Source organism: Syngnathus typhle, linkage group LG5 (genome assembly GCF_033458585.1).
Source record: "Syngnathus typhle isolate RoL2023-S1 ecotype Sweden linkage group LG5, RoL_Styp_1.0, whole genome shotgun sequence".
Classification (NCBI taxonomy): Eukaryota; Metazoa; Chordata; class Actinopteri; order Syngnathiformes; family Syngnathidae; genus Syngnathus; species Syngnathus typhle.
The window spans coordinates 3,409,757-3,424,520 of record NC_083742.1 but is presented as its reverse complement, the minus strand read 5'-3'; the positions used below and the strand labels follow the sequence as shown (position 1 = coordinate 3,424,520).

Genomic DNA, 14,764 nt, shown 5'->3' with positions numbered 1-14,764 from the left:
CAGGGGGCCCGTGACATCCTTCAGGTGGTTCAGCACTTGCCTCTCGAAAGATTTCATGACCACAGATGTCAGTGCGACAGGTCTATAGTCATTCAAACCTGTGATGGCGGGCTTCTTGGCCACTGGAACGATGGCCACACACGAAGAGGAGATAAACCGGACTATATCTTTCCTGGACATGAATATCCACCACAAAGATGACTGCAGCATCAAGATCACAGTGTACAGAAACCCCACTCACACGGACCAGTACCTCCTCTGGACATCAGAACACCCTACAGCGCACAAACTATCAGTAGTCAGAACATTATACGAACGGACCACCATCATAACAGAAGAGAAAGACAAACAGGAGGAAGAAAGACACATTGAACAAGCACTCACACTCTGCCAGTATCCAAGATTGACCATAAACAAAGGAAAACAAGTCAAAAACAAAGAGGACAAGACAAGGGAAAGGAAAACAAAATCCACACAAGAGACTGAGAAAACACCAGACATTGTAATCTTGCCATCCATCCAAAGGATAACTGAACCAATACAACGGGCAATGAAAAAGCATCATATCAATACAGCCATCAAACCATACACCAAACTCCAACAACTACTTTTACATCCCAAAGATAAAATAACACTAGAACAAAAACGCAATGTTATCTACGAAATACCATGCAAGTCATGCAACGAAATATACATTGGGGAAACAGGCAGGTCATTCAACATAAGGAAAAAGGAACCCTAACCCTAACAAGGAAAAGGAGACAGTGGGACGATTTACACGGACACAAAAAGAAAAAGCAGAACAGGGAAATCTAAAATCAGCCATTACAGACCACTGCAGAAGAAACACCCACATCATGGACTGGGATGGGGGAAAATCATAACAACAGAATCTAACAAACTAAAGAGGTGGATCAAGGAGGCCATAGAAATAAGGAAGCGAGCAAGCGGGACCATCAACAGAGATGAGGGGGCGTATATTCTATCACACACCTGGGATTCCCTTCTCTGAAGGCCGCCAAAGGCGGAGGAGGGACCGGCTCAGCGGCCGCCGAGCCGGTCAATTGATAAATGACACGTCAGCAGCACATTGAATGACGGCTCTGAAGAAGACTGGAGTATCAGTCGAAACTGTCAGCAGGTAACAACTTAAATTTTTATTGTCTGAACGAAATAATCTGTTTATATGAATTGTTGACACGTCGTTATGCATTCAATTGAAATTGGTAAGGGTTCACTTGACTTACATTTCCCCTGAAGTCCATGTCGTAGAATGTAGAAGTGGCTACTTTAATCTCTCTTCCATCCAATTCACATATCAGAGTGACTTACTCAATCTGCTTGATGTTGTCATCTGGATATATCTTCTCTTTTAATATAAATGTCAACAAACGTCGATGTAGAAGAAGCATTCACGGTGACAAATGGCGTACGGACCTCTTAACTGCCCAACAACATGCCTGATGTAAATTAAAGTGACAAAGGTTGCCTTCTGCTGCCTAAAAATATGCTTTCCAGACTTTCTAAATAACACGCTTTCGGGGTTAAAGCGACTCCCAAATTCTGGACGCCAAAATCCGCGTAAAATCAAGGTTTTACTCACTTTCAACCGATTTCAATATATTTTCACACTGGGGTTTTTTGGCTTTCAGATTGAGAGCGTCAAAATCTGTGTAGCTCTCAGATTTCAGTTTAATTTGCAGGTTGTTTTTGTCTAATGGAGTTGTCCTGAATCACAAGAACAAAGAAGGACAAACTGCTTTGGAGTGTTGCATCAATGGCTCAAAGGTATGGCTGGCCATTAATGCAAGCAAAAATATGATTGATACTAGGATGAACCAGGACTGTCTTGGAGAGCAGATACTCTTAAGGTGAGTACTTATGTGTACGCACAAATGAAATGCTGATTTTAGTAACAAGTACCGTAATTTTCGGACTAAAAATCGCACCGGAGTATAAGTCGCACCAGCCATAAAATGCCCAAAAAAGCGAAAAAAAAACATATATAAGTCGCTCGGGAGTATAAGTCGCATTTTGGGGGGCAATTTATTCGACAAAATCCAACACCAAGAACAGTCATGAACGAGCAACAACAGGCTAAACGATAGGTATGCTAACGTGACATAAACACAAACCAAGAGCTGAGAACGGCCCTGACGTAAAATTCAGAGTTATTCAAAAAACTATTACCGTTTTTTTCCGTGTATAGTGCGCAAAATTTAACTAATTTATTGTCCTAAAATCTGGGGTGCGCATTATACATGGGTACAAAAAAAAAAAAAAAAAAATTCATTTTTTTTTTAAATTTTTTTTTTTTTTTTTTCAAGTCCCCAATGATCGTCACACACGCAGGGAGGCAATGGGTCCCATTTTTATAGTCTTTGGTATGGTCTTAACTAGGCTGGATGTAATTTTTTTTGTTGGCGTTGATTTCTCCGACTGCCCGTAAACGCACCACCGCGCTTCGTGCGCGCACGGGACAGCAACCGAGCAGGTGATCGAGCAAGCGTCTGATACGAGAGCATTGCGGTCGCATGGAGCGTGTTTGAAGTGAACAGCAGAGAAGAAAGGAACAAGGCAAAGTGTTGTGAAATAAAATGCACAGAACGGATGCGCAAGACACGTCAGCTATATAAAGAGCGAGAGTTGTTTTCTTCCTATTAGTTTCAATTCACAGTTTAATTAGCAGTTTCAATCAGCAAATAACAAAATGCGTATTACAGGTAATATTTTATTTCACAACACTTTGCCTTGTTCCTTTGGTCTCTGCTGTTCATCCTAAAACACAAAGGCGCTCTTTAAGCAATGCGACAGTGAGCGCCCGGCGCGCTGCGGTTGCGCGACCGCACCAAATTAAGCTCCCTGCGCAGTGCGCACTGAGGTCCACTTAAATTTTAGAAAGTACATCAGGACTTTAAAAATATCTTCTAAATTTCAGCGACGGCTCTGTCACAATAATCGACCAGCCCGGTGCAGTTGGGCGGTCGGCGGCGCGCTACGGTTGAGCGTTCTCTCTTGCGCTCTCTCTCTCTCTCTCTCTCTCTCTCTCTCTCTCTCTCTCTCGCTCTCGCACACACGCAAACCGGATATCATACGGAGGCCGCCATTACAGATGCGCAGAACGGATGAGCAAGACACGTCAGCTATATAAAGAGCGAGAGTTCAGTTCTCTACCTAAATCCGTATTACAGGTAATATTTTATTTCACAACACTTTGCCTTGTTCCTTTCTTCTCTGCTGTTCACTTCAAACACGGGACCCATTGCCTCCCTGCGTGTGTGACGATCATTGGGACTTAAAAAAAAAAAAAAAAAAAAAAAAAAATTTTTTTTTAAAAAAAATTCATAAAAATTGGGTGCGTATTATACATGGGTACAAGCTTTTTTCCAGCATCAGCATGCCATTTTTAGGGGTGCGTACTATACATGGGGGCGCACTATACACGGAAAAAAACGGTACATAAATAACACGTTAATAAAACCATCTGCGTCACTCCAATTCATTAAATCCATCAATCGTCCTTTGTCAATAATGCGTGCGCGCCGCTGACGGCTCTTGCACTTCAAAATATTCCACAGGCCCATATAACGATATATAAATTATATATCAAATAACTATTATATAAGCAATAATGTTATCAAACCATCTGTGCACTCTAAATCATTAAATCCATCGATCAAATTCCTCGTTTTTTGTCAACATCGCCGCGCGTGCGCCCTGACGTCAGCCTCGTCGTTATTCCACAGATCTACTATATAACCATATTGTAGCGTTAAAAAAGTTCAAGGAAAGACGTGGGTTTGGTAAACGTCTCTTTATTTAACAAAACAAACTTACAGGCGTGTGGCGGCGTGGACTTCCAGCCACGGAAGTGAAAGAGAGCTCCATAGAATAGGACCGGGCGTGCGTAAAAGGCATGACCGAGCCCCAGCCACTGTCCTCGGACAGCCACCCGGCTGAGCACCGGCCCTCGACTTCCATCCACGGAGGTGAAAGACAGCTCGGTAGAGTAGGACCGGGCGTGCGTAAAAGCATTGTCCGAGTCCCATCCACCGTCCCTGGACGAGTCGATCTTTGTCCTTTATGTAAACAACCGCCGCGCTGCTGATGCACGACCGCGACGTCAGCATGACCATTTCCCGTGACTCCCGGTTCAAGATGGTGGACAGGTCTGCACGTCGTCAACCAGCTAAAGCGATCATCTAGTGTTTCTATGTATCTCTATGAAGCCAAATCCCAAAGTAGTAATAGAAGAAGAAGCACAAGTGATTGGCGCTTTGCTGAAGGGCTGCTCGCGCGTCACTCGACGGAGGTCTCTTTCACTTCCGTGGATTGAAGTCGGGCGCCGGCGCTCGGCCGGGTAGCTGTCCGAGGACGGTGGCTGGGGCTCGGTCATGGCTTTTACGCACGCCCCGTCCTATTCTATGGAGCTCTCTTTCACTTCTGTGGCTGGAAGTCCACGCCGCCACACGCCTGTAAGTTTGTTTTGTTAAATAAAGACCAGTTTACCAAACCCACGTCTTTCCTTGAACTTTGTTAACGCTCCAATATAGTTATAATGTAGATCTGTGGAATAACGACGAGGCTGACGTCAGGGCGCACACGCGACGATGTTGACAAAGGACGAGGAATTTGATCCATGGATTTAATGATTTAGAGTGCACAGATGGTTTGATAACATTATTGCTTATATAATAATTATTTGATATATAATTTATATATCGTTATATGGGCTTGTGGAATATTTTGAAGTGCAAGAGCCGTCAGCGGCGCGCACGCATTGTTGACAAAGGACGATTGATGGATTTAATGACTTGGAATGACGCAAATGGTGTAACTGCATCTGAGGCAGTATTTCAGCCTAAAGTATTTTTGTTCATGCCTATTAATGGTGATCAATGAGGCGGAACATTTTTCTGTGTTGTGACAGACCACCAGCAAGATCTCCGCTAGAAAAGGCCAGTTTCTCTAAGCTGTTGACTACCCAAGTTATAGTTATAAGTTTCTTAAGCCTTATTAACCACCTCTCACGCCTGTATATGCAGCTAATAAGCCAGGTCTGTCAAGGTCTGTCAAAGTCAAGATAAACGGATCAGTAACAAAAGAACTCGAAGCTGTCTTTTTTTATACGAGAGGGAGTTACAGTGAGAACTTACTGCTTCAGAAGACAGCAGTGAGCAACATAAACTAAGTAAGATGTCTGAGAGTGGCAGAAAGCATGAAAGTGTGCAGGGCGCAGACTCGCAGCCACAAGTCAGTGATGGCACATTGGTCAGCAACCCGACTACCTCAGAAGAGCCACGACTAGGCCAAAGAGTCTGCAATAGGACAGAAAAGGGTCAAGAACTGCACGATGAGCAATTAAGAAGAGTTGCACATCGTTTCAGTGTGTGCTATGACAAGTGGAAGGATGCAACTAAAGTGGCCAAACAAGCGCTTCGTGGAGACACTAGAAGGTACTCAGATGAGCACCTGAATGAATATATCACTCAAGTATGCAATGCATCTAAGAGGCTGAATGATGTGTATTATGAGTGGAGACGCATTGATGTTCCTGACAATGAAACACGTCGTAGAGCTGACACCTGTGAAGTAGTGACAGGGACGATTGTCAAGGAAGCGATGGACCTTCTAGAGAAAAGGGCTAAAGGTCAAAGGCATGAAAAACAAATACTCGATGACAGGCTGTCCGTAGCCTCACATGAGACAAGCACTACCTCTTACCACACTAAATCCTCCTCTGCAAGCAGGAAAAGTGCAGCTGCTGAGGTTGCTGCTAACAAAGCTGCCTTAGAGGTCATGCTGGAACAAGAACATCGTATTGAGGAGCTTCAGAAACTGGAAGCAGAAGCTGCTGAGTTAAAAGCCAAACAAGAGGCTGAAAAGGCAGAGACAAAGAGTGGTATACGCCAAACGCCGAGAACTAGAGCGACTGAAGACTATTAAGAAGCTAAACGCTGCTAAGGCACGGCAACAAGTATATGACCAGAGTGAAGGATCAGGTCACGTGTCTAAGGGCAACTGCTCAGATGGAAAAATAAATGAACTTCTACATCGTCGTGTCTCTGTGAAGAGAGAAATTAAGTCTCAAACTAGTTCGCCACAGAACCGTTCTCCACCAATACTAGAATTACAACGTTCTCTAACAACGCAAAAGGACAGAGTTGAGGACAGCACGTCAGCTCTTGTCAAAGCACTTGCAGAATCCATCAGTGCGAGTCGCATTCCTACCTGAACCCACCGTGTTCAATGGTGACCCACTGAGGTTCAATGACTGGAAGGTGTCCTTTCAGACGCTCGTTGACAGAAAGAATATTCCCGCAGAAGAGACAATATATTATCTTCGCAAGTACGTGGGGGGAGCTGCCAAAAGGTCCATAGAAAGTTACTTCTTGCTGGGCTCTGAGTCCGCCCATTATGCAGCATGGCAAACGCTAGAAGAACGATATGGCAATCCATTCCTAATCGCCAAGGCTTTCAGAGACAAGATCGACTCGTGGCCCAAGATAAATTCCAAAGGCAGTGTGGAGCTTCAAGAACTTGCTGACTTCCTGCGCAGCTGTGAGTCTGCCATGTCTCAAATCAGAGGTCTTGAAGTACTAAATGACTGCAACGAGAACCAGAAAATACTCTCCAAACTACCAGATTGGTTGATCTCAAGATGGAACAGAAAAGTCATTAAAATAGAAGAAGAAACTCACATGTTCCCCAGCTTCAGACAGTTTGTAAAGTTCCTCACGCGTGAAGCCAAAATTGCATGCAGTCCTATTACATCTCTCCATGCTCTGAAACCAACGGAAAGAGTTTTGGAGAAGGGAAACAGAGGTCCTGAAGCAAAGGTCTTTGCAACCAGCTCAAATGGACAAGCCGTCCCCACAAACTGTATCTTCTGTGACAAGGTCGGACACAGTCTTCAAAGGTGCCGGAGGTTCATGCAGAAGACAATCTTAGAACGAGTCAAGTTTGTTCAAGAAAGAAAGTTGTGCTTCGGCTGTCTGAAGCCTGATCATCGCTCCAAGGACTGTGGTGAAAGAAACACATGTGATACTTGTGAGAAAGGACATCCAACTTGCCTTCATGATGATCGCACCAAGGAAGAAAGAATGTCAACAAAGCCTTATGGATCAAGGTACAGTGACAAGCCCAAAGAGAAGGAAAATGAACAGCCACAAGAGGAGGCAGAAACACCATCAAATGAGGCAACAACAAATAGAGTTGTACAGAATACCGTGAACACGCATACTTCCACAATAATTCCAGTGTGGCTGTCATCTGATAGTAAGCTAGATCGTGAAGTCCTTGTGTATGCACTCCTTGACACACAAAGTGACTCAACCTTTGTCCTTGAGGAGGCAGTAAAGGCTCTCAACACAAAGAGTGCACCAGTTCAGTTAAAGCTCTCAACACTGGCTTCGAGAAACATAATCGTGTCCTGCCAGAAAACTGACTGGTCTACAAGTACGAGGATTTTATTCGGGCAAGCTTATTCCTCTGCCAGTGACGTACTCAAGAGAGTTTATTTCATTGACCCCTTCCAGTTCGCGTACCGAGCCAAACGGTCCTCTGACGATGCCATCTGCTCTGCCCTCCACTCGGCCCTCACCCACCTGGAGAGAAGGGACTCGTATGTGAGATTGCTGTTTGTGGACTTCAGTTCTGCCTTCAACACCATTGTGCCACAACGCCTCATCAGCAAACTTGACGCGCTGGGCCTCAGTACCTAACTCTGCAACTGGCTACTGGACTTCCTCTGTCAGAGGCCACAGGTAGTACGTGTTGGCGACAAAATCTCCGCCAGCATCACGCTGAGCACGGGGGCCCCCCAAGGCTGCGTGCTCAGTCCGCTGCTCTTCACCCTCCTGACGCATGACTGCACTGCAACCTACAGCGACAACCGTATTGTGAAGTTTGCTGACGACACGACTCTGGTGGGTCTCATCACCAAGGGAGACGAGACTCAATACAGGCTGGAGGTTGACCTTCTGACCACGTGGTGCAGGGACAACAACGTCCTGCTGAACGTCGACAAGACCAAGGAGATTGTTGTGGACTTCCGGAAGGGTCACACCCAACACCTGCCGCTGACCATCGACGGTGCTGTGGTGGAGAGAGTGAGCAGCGCCAAGTTCCTGGGGGTGCACATCAGTGAGGATCTCTCGTGGTCCACCAACACCGCATCACTGGCAAAGAAAGCCCAGCGCCGCCTGTACTTCCTGCGGAAACTCAGGCGAGCGAGCGCATTTTACCGCGGCACCATTGAGAGCATCCTCTCCAGCTGTATTGCTGTTTGGGGTGGCGGCTGCACTGACTACAACTTGAAGGCCCTGCAGCGCATAGTGAACACGGCTGGTAAGATTATTGGTGCTTCGCTCCCCTTCTTGAAGGACATTTACACCTCCCATCTCACCCGCAAGGTGACCACGATTGTGAGTGATGTGAGTCACCCCGCTCACTCTTTGTTCGAGCTTCTGCCCTCTGGGAAGAGGTACAGAAGCCTGCGCTCCCGCACCACCAGACTCTCAAACAGCTTCATACTCCAGGCTGTCAGGATCCTGAACTCGCTTCCCCGTTCTGCGTAGCGTCCTGTACTTTTACTGTCTGTATGCACTCTGGCTCTTATTTGTTGTTATCTGTTAATTTATTATTACTCTTATTATTTATTGTTTGTGCCTTCTTGTTTTTTATATTGCGTCGTTTACTTGTATGTCTATCGTGTAATCTGTCTTGTCACCGTGGGATAGGGAAAACGTAATTTCAATCTCTTTGTGTGTCTCGACATGTGAAGACGTTGACAATAAAGCAGACTTTGACTTTTTGACTTTGACTTTTGACTTTATTCCTGCAAACGGAGACTATATTCCCACACCAGAGACGGCAAAGGCATGGCCTCATCTTGAATACATTGCTGATGAGATTGCTCCTCTGCAAAGCTGTGATGTTGGCCTGTTAATCGGCTACAACTGTGCTCAGGCCCTTATACCAAGACAAGTGGTGCCTGGGGAAGAGCATCAGTCGTTTGCACAGAGAACAGACTTGGGCTGGAGTGTGGTGGGATATGGTAACCCCCATCTCAACTATGGAGATGCAATTGGAATGAGTCACCAAGTGATAGCGAAGCAAGTGATGCCAGGGCTACCGTCCTCATCAGACCTCACAAGTGAAGTTCACTATGTCTATAGAACACAGATAAAAAAGGTTATCTTACCTGCAGATGTCATGAAGATGCTGGAGTCTGATTTCATTGAAAGGTCATCAGAGGCCAGTTCCCTTTCTCAAGAGGATTTAAAATTCCTGTCAGAAATGGAAACTGGCATCAAGTTAAAGAGCGACGGACATTATGAAATGCCGAACTTACCCGATAACAAGATCTGTGCTATTCAACGCCTGAAGTGCCTTGAAAGGAAAATGAAAAGAAATCATCAATATTACAAAGACCACAAGACTTTCATGGATGAGACCATTAGCCGTGGTGATGCAGAAATGGTCCCAGAAGAAGACAATCCAGCTGACCACGCCTCAAGAGGTCTCACAGCAGAGCAGCTAATATCCTCCAACTGGTTCACAGGCCCAGATCGTCTTTGGCAGAAGGAGTTACCAAGTGGAGAAGTCAAGGTGGGAGAGATTGCAAGCGACGACCCAGAACTTAAGAAAGTCCAGGTTCTCGACACCCAGGCGAAAGAAGTTAGGTCGGTGCTGAATCGATTGCACAAGTTCTCTGTTTGGTCCAGAATGGTGAAAGCTATCGCCAGACTCAAACGCCATGTGAAGGAAGTTAAAGGTCTCCAGCCAAGGTCCTGTGAAGCCACCAGTTTAGAGGAAAGGAGAGAAGCTGAGCTGACCATAATCAAGATGGTTCAGGAAGCAGCTTTCTCGCAAGAAATACCGCTACTCCAGAGTCACAAGGAGATACCAGTCAAGGGCGAGGCCAATCTGTACCTCCGGAAGAGATGGCGTCGAGTTCAACTACTAGCCAACCACTTCTGGACAAGATGGAAGAAGGAATACCTCCTGAACCTCCAGCAGAGACAGAAATGGAACAAAGGTCACAGGATAGTAATTTGAAAATCATATTCAGTACAGTTGATATGTTTTGGTGGGAGTGTAACTGAATCTGAGGCAGTATTTCAGCTTAAAGTATTTTTGTTCATGCCTATTAATGGTGATCAACGAGGCGGAACATTTTTCTGTGTCGTTTCACTCAGACCCGTCTTAGTGACGGCCCACGAGCAAGATCTCCGCTAGAAAAGGCCAGTTTCTCTAAGCTGTTGACTACCCAAGTTATAGTTATAAGTTTCTTAAGCCTTATTGACCACCTCTCACGGCTGTATATGCAGCTAATAAGCCAGGTCTGTCAAAGTCAAGATAAACGGATCAGTGTAACAAAAGAACTCGAAGCTGTCTTTTATATACGAGAGGGAGTTACAGATGGTTTTATTAACGTGTTATTTATGTAATGGTTTTTTGAATAACTCTGAATTTTACGTCAGGGCCGTTCTCAGCTCTTAGTTTGTGTTTATGTCACGTTAGCATACAAGTCGCTCCTGAGTATAAGTCGCCCCCCCCACCCAAACTATGAAAAGAAACGCGACTTATAGTCCGAAAATTACGGTAATAGAAGGAGAAGTAACCCTGAATTGTGTGACAAGCTTTATTTGACCTGAATTTGCCACCTTTGTTCTTTGTGGTGAAATGGTTCCCGAAATCCACAGTTCGTTTTTTATCACGTTTTGTGGTCATGGAATTTGGTTCAGTATACATTGACTGTTTGTAAAATTGATTGTCTTTTTTACAATTACTCTGATATTTGACACATCTGTAGGTGAAATCCATCTGCTATGAGATCCTTCTGGAGTTTTTTAAGGCTCAGTATCGTGTGGGTGTTTCCTGGTTGACATGCCTCTGCAACATCACATGGACATTGGGGACATTGCCTCCGGATTGGTAGTTTCCTTTTTCTAGAAGCAGCAAGCTATGTCCTATTTTCAAAGCACATGCATTGGCGACGGGAACATAACCGCCAGCTAGCATTAGCCAAACAAGTTTTAGGATTTAGCTTTGTTGCAGCTCAGAGAAGGAGAGAGAAGTTTTGCCGACTTGAATAGACATGAAGGGAGAGACAACAGACAAGGAAGGATGAGCAAGTTCATGTCATTGGTGCTAAAACTAATTTAATTTGCATTATACTCCTCACTGGGTGACACTTTCACAGTTTGAATGGGTACGGCTGACCCAAGAAGACAATTTTTATTGTTTTATTTTATTGCTATTGCCATTTCCAAAGTCCAGCCCAAATGCTGCCCGTGTCTAAATTTAAACTGGCCCGAAGCATTGTGTCATAAAATCAATAACAAGTGGCCCGCTGGCACTGTCGCGGGGACCTGCGCGCTCCAGAGCGAGGCACAGAAATGAAACTCTTCTTAACGGGAACGTGCACATGAGCCAGCGCTCATGATCGTTTGCGAGCGTGTCTCCTCTGTCCCTTCTCTGTTCACGTGCACACAAGTGTCCGTTTGCAAGGTAATCAGTGACACAGACACTTCCTCATTTAAATGTCCACACACCAAGGACTAAGGCGACGCTAAAATCAGAGACGCTGCACAGGGAAAGGCAAAAAAAAAAAGCCTACTGGTGAGAGCTGTCTACTTCGTACTAACTCTACACACTACTACGCGTCCGCGCCGCCTACTCGCAAACAACAAAAAGACGATGGATTATTATTTTGTTATTATTAAGTAATTTGTTGCGTATGAAGTTGAAATAAAAAAGATAAAATGGTTGAATTATTTAATTTGGATTAAAAATGTCATGATGCAACCTGGCCTGTTTTCTGCAGTCACAAACACCAATATCACCCTTCTTATTAATACAAAAATAACAATAATAAAACAAACTTAATCTAATAAAAAAATATTTATAAAATTTCATAAAATTGTTCATTTCTGTTTAATTTATTATTTTTTTTATCTTTAACTTTTCTGGTAGTGCAATTGACAACAGATTATCATTTGCTATCAGAATCAGATTCAGCTTTATTAACCAAGTTTGTGCATGCCAAACAGGGAATTTGACTCAGGTTGATCTCAGCCTCTGTACAACATTTAAGTGACTGAGAACATTCAGTTAACTAACAACATTTAAGTGGCGAGAGCAGGATGTTATTGCACAGTGATGTCTCTGAGTCTCTATGAGTGGTGTGAGTTCATCAGAGCGACAGTCTGGGGGAAGAAGGTGTGTCTGTGTCTGCTGGTTTCAGCGTACAGCACTCTGTAACGCTGTCCGGAGGGGAGTAGTTTGAACAGACTGTGACCTGGGTGAAAAGGGTCTACAGAGATGTTACTTGCACATTTCCTGGTCCTGGACAGGTACAAGTCTTGGATAGATGGGAGTTTGGTCCCGATTATCTTTTCCGCAGACCTGATTGTCTGTTGCAATCTTTGCTTGTCTTGTTTGGTGGGCGATCCAAACAGGACAGTGATGGAGATGCAGAGGATAGACTAGATCAGGGGTGGCCAACCAGTCAGAGACTAAGAGCCACATTTTTTACTGTGTCATCGCAAAGAGCCACAACATACACATGAGCACACATGAACACCCCCCCCACACACACACAAACACGCACACTCACGCGCACACGCACACACACACACACACACACACACACACACACACACACACACACACACCCTCTGCTCAGCCAAATTTATTGTGTGACATTATTATGTCACCTACCAACATGATAATGACAAATTAACCAAAGACCACATTTTCAACAATGAAATTGTGTGCATTGTCTCACACAGACAAACTCTCAGTTCAACAAATTCCACAAACAAAAACATAACAAGGTTTTTCACTTACTATATGTGGCGGGACAGACCATTTGTTTTAGTTTGTCGTTTTTAGGAGACAAGATTTCAATAACGTCACTGAGGCATTTTTTAACGAACTCCACTTCATTGTATGGCTTTTGTACCTATTCTTCTGCCTGACTTTTCAAAGTGTCCAAACTTGTGCTTGCGAAATTCAGTCCCTTTTTGCAAAGTCCTTATCGGTATTGGCATGAAGTGAGCTAAAGTGGCGCTGAACATTTGAAGCTTTTAAATGCGCTAATGACGTCCGACATATCAGGCAGAATGGCTTGCCATTGCGTTAAACAAAAAACAACTTAAACTCTGTTAAAAACGTCCTGTGTTTATCGTCATATATTTGTTTAGCTGTGCATTTTTTCCTTGCCACTTTGGCCGGGTTGGCCACCCCTAGTTTAGCGTTTTGTCAGCTTTTCCGGACCTAATGGGCCCCCGTAGTCACAGTCGCCATTCATTAAAAAGCCAGCAAAACCAATCGCTCTGCCCTGTGTTTATCGTCATATATTCGTTTAGCTGTGCATTTTTTCCTTGCCATTTTGAGAGCGAAATTGACACTCCTCAAATGGGTTTGTCCCTCCTCCTTTGCGGGATTTCACTTCACGCGCATGCGCGTTAGACCAAAATACCATATTGAACTCAAGCGAAGCAAATACGCACGAAAAATAAACACAAATGTTGATATGAACGTAAAAGAGCCGCATGAAACCAGCCAAAGAGCCGCATGCGGCTCGCGAGCCGCGGGTTGGCCACCCCTGGACTAGATGATGGCAGTGTATAAGGTCTTGAGCAGCTCCGGTGGCAGGTTGAACTTCCTGAGCTGTCTCAGAAAGTACAACCACTGCTGGGCCTTCTTCCGGACAGATGTAGCCGGCCCATTTCAGGTCCCGGGAGATTGTGGATCCCAGGAACTTGAAGGTGTCTGTGGTGGGAATAGCATTACTGAGGATGGTGAGGGGTGGAAGTGGCGAAGGGTCTCTCCTAAAGTCCACTCATCTCCACGGTCTTGAGCGAGTTTGGCTCCAGGTGGTTTTGGCTGCACCAGTGGACCAACCGCTCCACCTCCTGTCTGTATGCAGTCTCGTCACCATCCCACATCAGTCCGATGAGAGTGGTGTCGTCCGCATACTTCAGGAGCTTTACAGAAGAGTCGCCTGAGGAGCAATCATTAGTGTAGAGAGAGAAGAGCAGTGGGGAGAGTACACACCCCTGGGGGGCGCCAGTGCTGGTGGTCCCGGTGTCAGATGTGATGGTCCCCAGCCTCACCTGCTGTCTCCTGTTGGTCAGGAAGCTGATAATCCACTGACAGGTGGAGCCATGCACCGCGAGCTGGATGAGCTTCTGGTGGAAGATATTGGGAGCGATGGTGTTGAACACAGAGCTGATGTCCGCAAACAGGATCCCGGTGTACGTCCCTGGGGTGTTGAGGTGGTGCAGGATGTAGTGCAGTCCCTTGTTGACCGCATCATCCACCGACCTGTTTGCTCGGTAGGCAAACTGCAGGGGGTCGAGCAGGGGGCCCGTGATGTCCTTCAGGTGGCTCAACACCAGCCTTCAAAGGATTTCATGACCACAGATGTCAGGGCGACGGGTCTGTAATCATTCAATCCTGTGATGGTGGGCTCTTGGCCACCGTTACGATGGTGGAGCTTTTGAAGTACGAGGGCACCTCACACAGCTCCAGGGAACGGTTGAAGATCCATGCAAAGGTGGGTTCCAGCTGTTCAGCACAGACTTTCAGGCAAGAGGGGTACATGCCGTCTGGGCCTGGTGCCTTCCTGACCTTCTGTCTCCAGAACATCTGACACACCTCGCAGATCTGAAGTGCGGGTAGAGCTTCTGAAAGAGAGAGAGTAGGTGATAATGGCGATGGAGGTGTGAACAAGGGGGTTGTGCGGGGA

General features: G+C 45.4%; 1 protein-coding gene across 19 annotated transcripts in view; it reads left to right on the top strand.

Annotated features, from left to right (window-relative positions):
- Window positions 1–14,764, top strand: part of ehmt1a (euchromatic histone-lysine N-methyltransferase 1a) — a 182,477-nt gene that overhangs the window by 125,157 nt on the left and 42,556 nt on the right. For 13 of the 19 annotated variants that reach the window (XM_061278714.1, XM_061278713.1, XM_061278711.1 and 10 more), the window contains 2 exons: window positions 1,704–1,788; window positions 10,820–10,941. The exons of 1 other annotated variant lie outside the window; for it this stretch is intronic. In XM_061278714.1, the coding sequence (XP_061134698.1) occupies window positions 1,704–1,788; window positions 10,820–10,941 (207 nt within the window). Of the gene's footprint in view, window positions 1–1,703; window positions 1,872–10,819; window positions 10,942–14,764 lie in introns of all 19 variants that reach the window. 5 more of the 19 variants (XR_009714438.1, XM_061278712.1, XM_061278718.1 and 2 more) reach the window with 2 other exon arrangements.